Raw genomic sequence first — 14,240 nt, 5'->3', positions numbered from 1 at the left:
AGCAAGACAACTCAAAAACGCCTGGGCAGATTCAGATGAAATTTTCAGGGGATGTAGACTATGGCAAGAGGAAGAGCTGATTTCATTTTGGTGGCAATCCGGAAAGGATCCTGGATTCTGGATCACTTTGAATTTTTTAGTATGTGGTTTAGTATGTGGTCCAAAATATGACAAAAACATCATAGGTTAGTATGTCGTCCAACTAATTGGAACAAGGTGTCCAGATAGCTCAACTGGTTAAGAAGGTGATTTGTAAACAGAACTGTGTCAGAGACGCAGGTTTGATTCCAGCTCCTGATCCTTTACTGCATGGGTTTCCTGTTTTCCTCTCTATCCTTGGCAGAGGTCTGCACTCTCTGAGTGCTTTTCTAGTATTGTTTTTGCACCAACCATGAAGAAACGCTCACCAGTTTGTCATAATGATGGTAACATTTATTAGGTGTCATGTGAAATAGGACTTCAAATCAACAATACCAGACTCCAGACTTTTTTAGCAGAGTTGCCTTTGGATCCCATTTTACAACCTGTCAGCTCCTGGCGATAGCACACAGTTAGACCAGGATGAAAAAACATCACAAAAACAATCAAAGAAGATGTATCAGTTTGAAATCGGCCATTATTGACTCTGTTGTTGGATATCTCCCACAATGTTGGAAACAATGAAAAACTAAAAGAAAACCAACATATTTAAGGGGAATTATTCTGAAATTGTGAATGAAACACTGCGAGTGAAGCCTGTTGTCCTTCAGATACATGATGAGCACTTGTGATGTTACTGCAGGTAGATTTGAATAATTACACTGTAAATTCGATGATTTCAATGACAGTCATGGATGTGAAACCTGTGTTTAAACTGTTTTAAAAAGGCCTGACACAACGTAGTCTGTTGCATCTCCGTCAATGAGGCCTGTTCCGTTAGTGTGAATGAACCAACAGGGAACGTTTTCTCCGTTCTTCACATCATGCCTGAAGTCTCTCTGCCAGCCTCTGTGGACCAAGAAACATATTTCATGTGGACAAAATCAGATTGTTCAAAAAAAGCAACAAGCATTCACACATTTAGGTTCCATACAAACTCTAACATCTGGGCCATTTATTGTACCTGGTCACATTGAGCTCTTGTCCTTTCACAAACATGGTGGCGTCTGGTTTTTCCGGGAATTCTCCTGGACGCAGGTCTGTCACCTCATACTCAATCCCATGATAGAACTGACCTGGAGGAAGAGCCGCAATATAAAGCATCACTTTGAAAAATAACCATGTATCTCTTGCAGAGGGGAATAAAAATCATTTCAGCTTGACTACATCTCTTACACTGTAATGTCAGAAAGAATCATGGTCCTGTAGTTGTTAAGTAGCTCTATATTTCAACTGTATCTATAAACAAGTACAGAAATACATAAACTACTGCATGTCACATTAGAAGCACATTTGAGCTTAGAATAAATAACCTCAGTGAAAAATCTTCTCTCTGCCTGCTACACCATGCAGTTCTTAATAATTCATGACATGTTATACCTAGAAGGCCATGAACTGATGGGGACAAGAGGTGGCTGTCCAGGGTGTAGAAACCCAAGTAGTCCCGGTGGTAAGGATGCTTCTCCCACACTTTGTGTAGCAGAATCACAAACTTTACTGAATCTTTTAGAGTCACTTTAAGGCTTCGGTCTTTGGTCACGAGAAGATCGACGCTGTAGAAGAGAAGAAGGAACGAAGAAGATAATCACTTTACCTGTACTAGAATTTCACTTTTTCATATTCTTCATACACAAGGATATCTGCGTTGGCTGTTGTAACAATACAACGACTCACTTGGGTCCTTTGAGAGAAGATGTATCAGACCAAGGCAGCTTGATCCGTTTGCCATCCTGGAACACTGAGATGTCCTGAGTGTTCACCTCCAGTCGGACCCCCAGAGTCTTATGGACGATGCCAAAACGCCAAAAATAGGTGTTGATTTTCCCATCGGGGGGAATCTTCTTGTCTCCAATGATCTGGCCATTGACCAAAATACCTGAATAAACATAGTGGGATCCACTCAGTCACTGTCTAATTGCAGAACAGGATTTTCCTAGCACATACTGTGTGAGCATACTTCTCCTGTACAAGACATGTCCAAAGTGAGAGAAAAAAACATCAACATACGATGTAAACCTTGGTCTAAGAAAGTATTCATTAAAAGCTAAAAGGATGTCAGGGACTGTATTTTAGACTTTTGATATGAGAAAGTCATGATGGTTGCCAGGACTCAGCTGACCTGATTGTGCATCTCTGACCAGATTGAAAATAGTTCCTGGTTTGTCGTTGATGTTGAAGCACAGAGCGTCGTCTCTGTCAGGGAGCTCTATCATGAAATGAGGATCGCCGTCCACTGCAGGTGACACCACAGTACAACACAGGAATAAACACAATGGATAAGACTCTCTATAGGAATAACATGCTGATAGCTACATGTCAACAAGACTGAAAGTCTGGAGCCACACTAGCAGATAAAGCTCTCATGATTGACATGGTCAAAATGATTTATGATAACTCAATATCTGCAGAAACCTTGGAAAAAATAATGTTGTGAATCAAATTAAATTTTATCTTATCTGTTTTTGGCAAATAATGTGCACTCAAAATACAAGTATAGGAAGGTCGAAGGAAAGTGTGTATGTTGTTACTATGTTGGGAGTGTCAGCTAGAAACCTCTCATCATATGTGTATTACTAGCATGATATCAATATCTATCTATCTATCTATCTATCTATCTATCTATCTATCTATCTATCTATCTATCTATCTATCTATCTATCTATCTATCTATCTATCTATCTATCTATCCATGTTCATCATGCTGCTAGCAGTAACAGAAAGTACAGCTGAACTTCATGGGATGATGTGCAGTATCCAAAGTTTTCACCTCCCTTGGTAGTTTCCCCCTTTTTGTTGCTTTTCAATACTTAATCATGGTCAATTTTTGTTAGTTTTTTTTAAAAAACAAGACTTCACAATAAAGCTCTTTCATGTCAAAGTGAAAACAGATTTAGACAATGTTAACATCAACAAATCAAAAATCTAAAATGTAAGATAAGTGACGGCAGAAATATTCACCCCCTTTACAGTGACATAAAGACACTTGCATCTGAAAGGTCCAGCCACTGGTGAATCAGTGCTTCTGGTTATAACTACACCATGAAGACAAAAACACTGCAGGCAACTCAGTGAAAGGGTTAAAAACATAAGTCAGGGTATGGATGCAAAAAAAAAAAAAATCCAAGTCACTAAATATCCCTTAGAGTAAAGTTAAATCCATCATTAAGAAATGAAAAAAAGAAAGAGAAAGAAAGAGAGTACTGAGTGAGAACACCAAGAAAACTATGACTTCTCTGAAGGAGTTAAAAGCTCCAGGGGCTGAGATGGGAGCGACTGTTCATCTAACAGCTGTTGCCTGTCCTTCACCATTCAAAGCTAAGAGACAGTCACTGATGAAAAAAGCTAATATTAAATCTTGACCAGAGTTTTAGACAAGGCATGGGGGAGACTTAAGTCACCTGGAAGTAGGTTCTTTGAACTGATGAGACCAATAAGAATCTTTTTGCCCATCAGACTATACGCTATGTTTGATGGAAGCATGGTGGTGGCAGCATCATGACGTGGAGCACTGAAAGGCTTGCTAAAGTAGAGGCTAAAATGAATGCAGCAAAGCACAGAGAAACCCTAGAGGACAACCAGTCTGCAAAAGTACTGCGAGACAATGGCCTAAAAGCACACAGCCACCTAAAAATGGCTGTTCATTCATGATCCCTGTACATCTGTACATCTGGAGTTTTGCAAAGAAAAATGATGTAAAATTGCAATGTCTAGATATGCAAAACTGACTGAGCCCTATCTACCAAGGATCAATACTTTGAGGCCAAAAGTGCATCTACAAAATGCTCACTTGAAGGAGGTGAATACTTATGCAATCACTTATTTTGTGTTTTATATTTTAATTTATATTTTTTCTAGAAGTTTGTTTTCACTTTGACATGAAAGAATCTTTTAAAGTCTTGTCAAAAAAGTCACAATAAATTGACCGTGAATTAATGTTGAAAAGCAACAAAAAAGGGAGGGTAAATGCTTTTTAAAAAGCTGTAAGGGATCACATATAGCATTAATTTCATTCTGAGAGATTCATAACTGCTTGTATGGGGGAAGACAAATGTTTTCTTGAAGCAAGAAATGTCTCAGTGGCACTACATGACACATGGTTAGTAATCATCATCTGACAACAGCGAATGTCTGCAAAAGTTTGTGCCAATCTGTCCAGCAGATGTTGAGCTATTTCAAAGCATAGATCAAGATTTAGATAAAAGATATGAGTGTGGTGCTGCGATATAAAGAGTTAGTTACTTCTACAATAGTTGGAACTCTTCCGCTGAGGACCATGAATGTTGGTAGAAAATGTCATGGTGATTTATCTGACAGTTGACAGATAGATGTTAAAATGTACTTACCAAAATAAGTGGGTGATGGTGGGTAATGTGCCAGACGTGGTGGACTTCTCGCATAACCGTAGTGGCGTGCTACACACAGGAGCAGTGAAATTCAAGTTAAAAGCAACACATTACACTGATTCAATCTCAGAAATCTTTCTTGAGCAATATCGTAAGAAGAAAATTACTGTCTTACCACTCATTTTTTCTGCCAGTTGTCTTTGCACTGTGAAAAACACACAAAGACAGAAACAACTTGATGCATTATACAGTTTAAAACCACTGTTCTCATGATGATTTAATGCATGAAATAAAGCGGGATTGTCAGAAATCCTTAATGTTCACCATTAACAAGTCATCAACGTAGTCTGTAAGTTACTATGAAGCCAAAATAGCTGGATTTCAATTACATAAATCTTTATTTGAGATACATGTATTTGATCGGCCTCTTTGAAAGCATAACAGAACCTGATCTCATAGAAATTTTAAGTACTTTGTTGTTTGTTTTTACCAAATGAGTGTCTAATGGAATCCAGTTAAACTTGAGTGTGGATGAAGTAACTGTGAATTCCCATTCCTCAGCTGATGCTCTACTAAATGTGAACTTAACACATGAAGTGATTTTGGTGAGGAACAAGAATTCATGATACATTAATTCATGTCATAAATGATTTTGAGTCATTCAATGGCTAAATCCCTTCTAATAATAGTGCATCAGAATTCCGCATTTAAAATATTTGCTCCATGAAAACGAAGCTTTACTCCCTTAAAATGGCTTCTATTTAAGTCTAAAATGTGGTTTTCTTCAGTATGTGCAGATCTATAAAGGCCACTCCTCGATGCTCTCTGCCGCTCCACACACCAGCTCACCTACAACTCTCAACACTTTAAAACGACTGCAGTTGACAATTTTAAGTATTGGGGTAACTCAGACATGCACCAGAACCCTATTCTGAAGAAGACAAAGTTAAACTCAATACAAGCTGACAGTATTGATTCTTCAGGTTTGTTCCATATGAAACCCTGGAAGTCTGAGTCTGTGTTTTCCGGTCATTACTGTGGTTTCACAGTGAAAATGCTCAGCCATGATGTAGACCACTTATTTTGTTTGTGAAGTGTCTTCTTGCAGATCAAAAGACCCCATATTGGCTTATGAACAAGGATAAAACCGTGATTGTCACAGGAGAGGGTCTTAAAAATGTGACAGAAGAAAAAACAACCGTGCAAAGTCTTTAAAAATCCTCTTTTCTTTCAGCTTCAAAACAATCTAAGTGTGCTAGTGTTCGCAAGTAGGAGCCCAGACATAAAGCCACTTGGACCATGAGATGAAAAGTGCTCTTCAGTTGTGATGTCAGCTTGAGTTTTGCCAACTTTTCAGAAAGATTAATTCACTGTCTTTAATTTGCTCATAACTTGCAGTTTGAGTGTGGAAATTCTCAGCCATGGTGTTGACTTCTTATTTAGCTCAAGCTATGCTGATACTTCTTCCAGTCTGTAAAAACCACCAGATCAAAATTAACAAGGTGAAAATCTTGACTTTCACTAGAGGGGGTATTTTAAGCATCACTTGAGTGTATGATTGTTACATTTGTCTCCTCAATATAAGCTATTACCATGAAACAATATGTTGAAAACGTGAATTCATTTGCTAGTACTGTCTGTGAATATACTACAGCAATGTTTTGATTTACAGGGAAAAGCATGACATGCAACCACTATAACTTTTTAAACCCTCTCTTTTTTGGTTACCCTCAGTCAGCTTGTCGGCGATAAGGGGGCTGTCTGGACCGTCCTCAGTTTCAGGTTTGGTCACCACCATGGAGGTGAGAGGGGTGACGAAGCTGTACTGCAGGGACATGTCCAGGGCTTTGGCTGTGGCGTTGGCTTTCTCGTCTGAGGCACCAGTTTTGCTGTGAGAAGAAATTTATTGCCACAAATGAGATTTATAAGATCAGCATGCTCTGAAAACTGTAACCAATAGGTTTTATGTGTGAAATCTGTGTTTCTGTTTATTCTGTAGTGTCTTTAAGCTATTTTTCTCTCATTTGGAGCTGCTGTAACAGTGAACTTTCCCGACTGTGGGATCAATAAAGTTTATCTTATCTTATCTTTTAATGAAAGCAAAATCACTCCAACTGACCTCTTGTCCAGTAGCTGCTGAATGGTGAGGTAGGCCCACAGACGCTCAGTGAAATCTCCAAAGACGTACTTCTCGTCTGGGTACATCACACCCCAGTCCAATGCCTTGGCCTGGCCCTGCACCTTGAAATCTTCTTCAAACTACAAAGTAGAGAAAAGAATAAGAAAAGATGTAGTGTCAGGGGTCTCCTCTCTGTATTTCTGCCTGTTCCTTCTCCTCACCCCTTGGCCAGTCACTTCCAACAGGAAGTTGTCCATGTCGTTGTCCATCAGCCGCCCAGCCACCACGATCTCTGAGCCATTAAACAACTGGTTGAAATGGTTGGTGGTCAGTAACTCCACTACATTGTCAGGATACCTTAAGTCCACCTCTGAAAGCAGAGGGCTGGACACTTCATCATAGAAACCCTGGAACAAAAAGAAAAGACACACATTGTATTACTTGTATTTGTGTGCAAACCCCTCCACAAAAAATAAATAAATACTGGTAGCTTAAACCCTCTACCTGGAGCTGCAGTGTTGCATCCGAAGCCTCATAGATTCTACGAGCCAGCCCTTTGTTTTGCTGACTCATCACATCCAGGAAGCCATAATCCACGCTATTTCCAAATCCAAGACAGAACAGAGACATATTTCCTCCAATAGCAGAACGCACATTCTGCTGGATCACTGAGGTGTCAGACACTCCTTCACAAGGACAGACACAACACACAGAAATGTAACGCTAAATACACTGATCAAATGTGCGCTCAGACGAACAAAGTTTGTCCTTGACTACACTCTTCATGCTTACCAACGTTTGGCATCCCATCAGTCAGCAAAATAATCATATCCACGCTTCTGTCTGGTAGTGTTTTGCTCTGTTTGCCTTGGACCAGCATTTCTACACCTCTCAGTACGGCACCATTGATATCAGTGGCTACAAGGAAAACACAGTATGTACAGTGTGGAAGTGTTTTTCTTTCATGGAGGGAGTAAAAATGAGACTTGACTTCAAAGCTACTGATTTTCTATTAACCTCCTCTGTCGTTTATCTTCTTGACATAGGCCATGGCTTCAGCCACATTCCCCTTGGTTGCTTTGATAAGTGATTCCTTCCAGGGTTCAATGGAGCTGTCAAATGGGATGAGGGCAAAGTAGTCCTCTTCATGGAGGTCTTTCAGGATGGCAAGCATTGCTTCCCGTGTCTGCAAAAGCAGGTCAGAGGTCAAAATGTGATCATGTGATAAGTTAGAAGCACATTTACAGTCTGAGCAGCATCCCACCTGTTGCATCTTTATCCCACTCATGGATCCGCTCCTGTCGATCACAAACACCACGTTCTTTGGGACTCTGGGCAGGTCAGGAGGAGCAAAGAAGTGCACAAAGTATCCGTTCACGATCTGGAGGAAACAGAGTCATAAGAGCAGCAACATACTGCACATGCAGGAACGATGGAAAATACTTGTTTCCTAATGGCCATTTTCAAATGTTTTAAAACTTAGCATCCAGACAAAGAGCTCAGAAGTGACTTTGTGTAGTTATAGTTCACCCTAACACGGAGCATCTGCAGAGTAATCTGTCCCATATGTGTGTCTGCTTGTGAAGAGTCTCTAGCTGGAGTGCTAAGGTCGAACAAGTTGATATTTTATCTTTACAGGTGAGCTAAGAATGGCCTCTCCTCAGAAAGACTTTTTCCTCTGGTCAGTCAGCAGAAATATAGCTTCTCTAGAAATCAGAGGTTACTTTTTAAAAAATTCTGTATACCTTCAAAAGGATGGAAGGTAGATTTATAGTATTTGGTGCAGATAAGCAATCATGGTGGGGCTTTCCTTTGGTGATTCTGTTGGCTACATTTAACCTTGGATGATACTTGAAGGTCAATCTCTAGGTCATACATTTTGACTGCCCTGTAACTCAAAAACAGTGCCAGATAGACGCATGGTTCATATCAGAAACCATATATCTAAAACATTTGACCTTGGGTGATATTTCAAGGCCAAACTCAAGGTAAAAAAACATTGATTGAATATTGAAATTATATTTCTAGTAGCATGTAACACATACATGGATAGAACCCATTGCACTGTGGACAACCAGTCAACCATGACTACTGAAAGAAAACGTGTATTTTATGGTGAGTTGGACGGAATAATGATTTACTGGAGCTCAGTTCAATCATGGCCGCCAGGGGCAGGTAAATCCCTCTACTGAGGACCCTCTACCCAGATAGCAAACTATGGGTGAATCAATGTTGAATCTATGTTGAGACCTAACGTCGAAATTATACAGAAAGCGCAAGGTTGATAAAATGTTGAGTCAACGTTTGCTTTTCAACCATAAATCACACTTTACCCAGATAGCAAAAGATGTTAAATCAATGTTGAATTAGAGTTAAGAAGGTTGAATTTTGGTTACGGTTGAAAACTGATGGTTGGATCAACGTTGATTCAACAACATTTTGTCAACACTGAAGTTTGTGTTTAAAAGATGCCATTGAATCTACATTGTATTTTGGTTTAATTAAAATGTTTGACAGGTCAATGTTTAATTAATGTTGAATCTATGTTTGCAAACATGTAATCTTTGTAAGCAAACGTTGACTCAACATTTTATCAACCTTGCGCTTTCTGTATAATTTCGATGTTAGGTCTCAACATAGATTCAACATTGATTCACCCATAGTTTGCTATCTGGGTAGTTTTATATGTGAAGCCTTCAGTTCTGACCTGAATGTCCCCGAGGCTCGTCTGTCGGTTCACGTCATACTTAATGATGAAATCTCCATCAATGAGCGTTCCATCACAACCCGGACACTTCCTCTGCTGATCCATAGTTGGTGAAAAAGAGATGCGTGCCTACAAAGTGGACAAACACAGTCCAACACTACAATAGTTGTATTAAATGTGAAGAGAAGGAAGCGGTAGTTCTAAAAACTGGGGGGGGGGAGCTCACAAACCAGAGACAGTTTCTTACAGGCCTTTTGCAGATCTACTGTACCTTTTTGTCTGTGACAGTTTTCTCCACCAGGGGGAGCAGTTCATTGGACAGGAAGGTTGCATGGGTGTCAACATAAGAGAGGCCCTGAGGCTCATAGATGTTTGTCACAATCTGGAACACAGAGCAAAGATTTTTAAGACAAGACACTCATCTATTTTGAAGTCACCATGAGGCACATTTTAATCACGACAATGGAATCACCTCAAATTCTTGGACCAGTGTTTTAGGTTTAACTCGGGTCAGAATCTCATACTGGCCCAGTTTCCTCTGAAGCAGCTCCTCGTAGGTCAATATGAAAGTCACATTACTTTCTGCTGCAATGTTGACAGACACGGAAAACTTCTCCATCTTTCTTCCTGAAGCCCTGTGATAAAACACAGACATCACAGACAGCTGCAAATGTTAAAGTGATCCATTTAGGAGTTTGTGAATGCATAAAGACAGACTAGATTAGATTTAAACAGAGTTTTTGTGATTTTTGTTTGTATCAACTCACTTGACCAGTCCAGCAGTCTGTCCAGAGGAAACGGCCTTCCGATACTGTTCCTTAGCTTTCTCTTTCTCCTTCACCTCTCCAACATACATCTTACTTTCTATTTCCCTGCAAGAAGAAGGAGATAGACATGAAGGAAAGCACTGATAGCTAAACACTGTCCTACAAGTCAGTAATAAGGAGGTCAAAACCAGAGAGAAAAGGATGACTGACATGCTGAAGTTTGTGATGAATGCAGTTTTGGGCAGCTCCATTTCAAAAAAGATTTCCTGGGACACGTTTGCTTTGTTCACAGCCATGGAGGTCATGACAGTGTGGGCGAAACGAGACGTCACGGTGCAGTCGACTGCCACACGGTAGACCTCCACCTGAGAGAAAAAGACAGGTTTAAGTGCTACTATAAGCACTTGAAGGACAGGTTAAAAGTCAGTGAAGATTGTCTTAAAACAACAGTCAGGCATCCATACGAACATCAAAACACGTTTTTCTTGCTGCAGTCATTCTTCCTGTTCATTCTTAATGTGCTTTCAATTGTGAAGAAACTCACAAGTTCATCTCCTGTGTAAAATTTCTGTTTATCTGCATTTAATAAGAGGCATCAGTGATCTAAATTAACCCAATTAAATGAACATTTTTGAAAGCTAAGCCTTTTATTTTGAAATTCCCTTTTGTGTTTCCCCAGACAGAGGATGTTTTTGTATTGTAAACACGATTCCTCGATTACATTTTACTAATTCAGACTGCTGAGCTCTTATTTTAACTCCAGACAAGCAATTAAATGTATTTTTTTACACAGAACGAGGACAGGATGTTTGCTTCCATCACATCTACTGAACGCATGTTAAGAAGAGATCTTCTGTTGATCTTCTGTTGGTGAACAAGAGGAACGAGTAGAGCGAGAAAACCTTCAGTGTTGTTTAAAGATGGATTTTAAAGACTCTGAACTGATCCTGTAACGTGCAGTTATTTGATCGATCAAGTTGATTACATTTCCGGTCATTTTAAAGTGATTTTTTATTTTGCAGTTGTCCTGATAGATACCAACAAACATTACAGTTTACAAGACATGATGACACTGACTGAACCCTACAAGTGCTGAATCCTCTAAACAGGAACAGTTTGCAACAGTTATTTTCAATAATTTTAATCAATCTTTTATTGGGACTCTGTTGATCCAATAATTTATTTGCTGGTTCAAGATGTTATCAGACTGAAACAGTCTAAACAGATCATCTGAGAACTGTTGAAAGATAAATGAAGACAAGCAGTTGAAATCAAAGAGCATATTAGCATCACTCATTTTCACAGTTTGTTATTTAGTTACTTGATTATTTTCTTGTCTATTCGTTATTATATTACATTTTAAATGTAATTTTGGTGATTAAATGTGTTTTTTTTCTTTTATTCTCTATCAACCCATCTATATAACACTACCACTAAGTAATATGCAGCAAGAATAAGATGTTGTATGTCTCAATACATAGTCTACCAAATGCAGATGTCTTACTCCATCTGGTCAGATTTGTGATATGTAGACCAGCTTTTCCGGCCATTCTGAACCACAATCCTCTGCACAGGTACGTTGTGGTGCCTTGTGCAATTATAAACAAGCCTGAGGTGCCAAGATTAGACAGATGAAAGCTCATTTTTACACAGCAGACTGCAACAGTAAACATATAAGGCATAATATTATAATGGAGAAGTATGTCCCAATTTGATTCAAACATCATAAAACGGTTTAATTTGCAAGGGCAGCTGTCGTATGTACTAAAAGAAAAATTGTGAGATTAGAAATGCAGCCATGGTCTTTGGTTTTGGTTTGAAAGATTCCTTTCCTGTTGTGTCTTTTGCGGTTTACCTTGCTTCCTTTTTTTTTTTTGTTTTCCCACCTTATTCGGTTTTCTGCTCTGCCCTAATTCATTTAAATTAATTTCACCTTTTTCTTCTTTCCCTATCAGCTCTCTGTGTATATGCAGTTTTGTTTCTTTCTCATTCTTTTAAAGGGAGTTATAGTAACATTTTTATGGGCACACACTGGAATCAGAGGAAATGAAATAACAGGCAGGACTAGGGAAGCCACAGATGGTATTAATGTTGACTTGGAAGTTAACATCCGTAGGACGGAAATAAAAAGCATCACCAAAGATTGAAGGAAAGGTAGCAAAAGCAGTAGGAATAATGATTTTAGTACAGAGTTCAGAGGAAAACTGGAGAAATGAGGCATGCATGAAGGAACAGGTAAGATAATAATAGCAAGACTGAGATTTGGACACGCAGGATTAATGAAGCACACTCTTCAAAATACAGAAACACAATGCTGGCAGACTACGATGAGGAAGAAGAAAGTGAAGAGCATCTTATGAGGCAGAAAGAAGACAACTGATCCAAAACTTCAGCAACATAAAAGTAAAATCTGACATTTCAGACATCTGAGAGACAGGAAGTGAGTGTAGTCAAATCATATTTCAATATCTTAGACAAAGTAATTTGACTGAGAAAAGACATAAGGCCTAATAAGAAAAATAAAGTTGTCTTGAATTAAATATTTCTTATTTAATTAACCAAGATACAGGTTTTTCTCTTACCGTTTTCTCATTTGGACTCCTTTTCTGTAACCCAAAATAAAAATAAAATAAAAAAATAGAGAAAAAGAAGATATTGTATTTAGATACTGATAGATTCAATCAAATTTAATACCACACAAAGCTGTGAATGTTGTTTTATGTGACTTATTAATGACTAATCTATGGCATGCAGTTATGATTCAGTACTTAATACTTAAAACAAACATATATATTTATATTTATATATATATATATAATACTAGTAAAGTACGCCAATAAGCAATTGACACTTTTTGATGCATTTTTCAATTTAGTACATTTTCATTCATAGTATATTTTGAACTTTGTTGCATAGATTTTTCCATATTTATGTTACTCTTTCTGCTTGCTACTGTAACAACAGAATTTCCTCTTAGGGATCAATTCTATTCTATTCTATTCTAATGGTTAACATCAACAAAAGCTAACAATCTGGTTTCATCCAGATCAAGAGAATATCAAGAGAATCTGCCAAGTACCTGCAGTCTTCTGGCAGCTTCTCTTGTTTCCTGAAATACAAATACAGGACACAAGATCAACACAGACATTAGAGGGGCAAAACATATAGGTAGAACAATATTCTAGCTTAAAGTATAACTTTACATTCTGTATAAAGCAGCAGTAAAAAAAGAGAAAGTAATGAAGGAGCATGTTTTGAAACTTACTTTGATTTTTTTTATTAAGAAAACAGACTAGTGGTTGAATCAGGAACTAACAGTTAAACGAATGCTGGCAAAATTAAATTCCAATTTATAAAAAACTGCAAATTAGAGTGAAGATCAGAATACAAAAAGGTCAGTGTGTGAAGTTACCTGCAGAGCTTCATTGTCCCTGGAGATGAGCAGATCCCCGGAGGCCGAGCTGCAGAGCCAGAGGCAGGCGAAGCCCCACAGCAGCAGCAGGCGAACACCCAGCAGCCCAGACATGACCAAACTTCTACTGAACACTGTCTGACTTCACTGCTGAGAAAACAGCTCTCTGCTCAGGGGGAGGGACAGTGTGTGTGTGTGTGTGTGTGTGTGTGTGTGTGTGTGTGTGTGTGTGTGTGTGTGTGTGTGTGTGTGTGTGTGTGTGTGTGTGTGTGTGTGTGTGTGTGTGTGTGTACTATTGACCAACAGACCGGAGCTCAGTGTGCAGGAGGTCATGAGGTACAAACATGCAGAATATGTACAAGTGTGTGATTGTGTGTTGGACTGAAACCGAACCTGTTTAGATATTTGACTACACGACAATGAAACCGACACCCAGAGGCTCAAATCTTACTCCTCTTTTTTTTAAAAAAAGCATCAATTATGGACTTTAATGTTGGTGTTTATGCCTGAGATAATTCATGATAGAGTGTCATAACATCGTAGCAGTTCTCCCATATTACAGATAGAAACTTGCGTTCTTCGTTGATTGTCATAAACAAGGAAAGTATAGGGTGTTTAAATAGATATGAAGTAAGTATTTGTGTTTTCCATGTGTAGCTGTAGTACTCCATTTATGTCATTCACCAGAGTTAAACCGTGGACTACTCAGAGTCAAATGATCATCCCTTTTGCAATTTTCAGGATTCATGAAGCA

The 14,240-nt window shown here is 38.8% G+C and overlaps 1 protein-coding gene across 1 annotated transcript; it reads right to left on the bottom strand.

The window, feature by feature from the left end:
* Positions 1–410: 410 nt before the first annotated feature.
* On the bottom strand, positions 411–13,642 carry LOC110955293 (inter-alpha-trypsin inhibitor heavy chain H3). The gene is made up of 22 exons (XM_022200227.2): positions 13,487–13,642; positions 13,154–13,183; positions 12,657–12,680; positions 10,285–10,439; positions 10,075–10,179; positions 9,780–9,942; positions 9,579–9,689; positions 9,308–9,436; positions 7,865–7,981; positions 7,618–7,786; positions 7,393–7,518; positions 7,105–7,286; positions 6,822–7,007; positions 6,601–6,740; positions 6,210–6,370; positions 4,657–4,686; positions 4,482–4,550; positions 2,258–2,371; positions 1,813–2,014; positions 1,519–1,691; positions 1,103–1,214; positions 411–987 (listed from the first exon to the last, which is right to left on the bottom strand). The coding sequence occupies exons 1-22, from the start codon at positions 13,598–13,600 to the stop codon at positions 849–851; spliced, it is 2,751 nt and encodes a 916-aa protein (XP_022055919.2). The 5' UTR covers positions 13,601–13,642; the 3' UTR covers positions 411–848.
* Between the last annotated feature and the right edge of the window lie 598 nt (positions 13,643–14,240).

Source organism: Acanthochromis polyacanthus, chromosome 5 (genome assembly GCF_021347895.1).
Source record: "Acanthochromis polyacanthus isolate Apoly-LR-REF ecotype Palm Island chromosome 5, KAUST_Apoly_ChrSc, whole genome shotgun sequence".
NCBI lineage: Eukaryota > Metazoa > Chordata > Actinopteri > Pomacentridae > Acanthochromis > Acanthochromis polyacanthus.
The sequence above is the reverse complement of the archived record's forward strand: the minus strand, read 5'-3'. Positions and strand labels throughout refer to the sequence as shown.

Excerpts from the sequence above, each read along its gene's own strand:
- LOC110955293 (XM_022200227.2), bottom strand. The coding sequence starts at position 13,600 with ATGTCTGGGCTGCTGGGTGTTCGCCTGCTGCTGCTGTGGGGCTTCGCC. Across the intron at positions 7,008-7,104 it reads ATGCAACACTGCAGCTCCAG|GGTTTCTATGATGAAGTGTC; the intron begins GTAGAGGGTTTA and ends TTTTTGTTCCAG. Across the intron at positions 6,371-6,600 it reads CAGCAGCTACTGGACAAGAG|CAAAACTGGTGCCTCAGACG; the intron begins GTCAGTTGGAGT and ends TTCTTCTCACAG.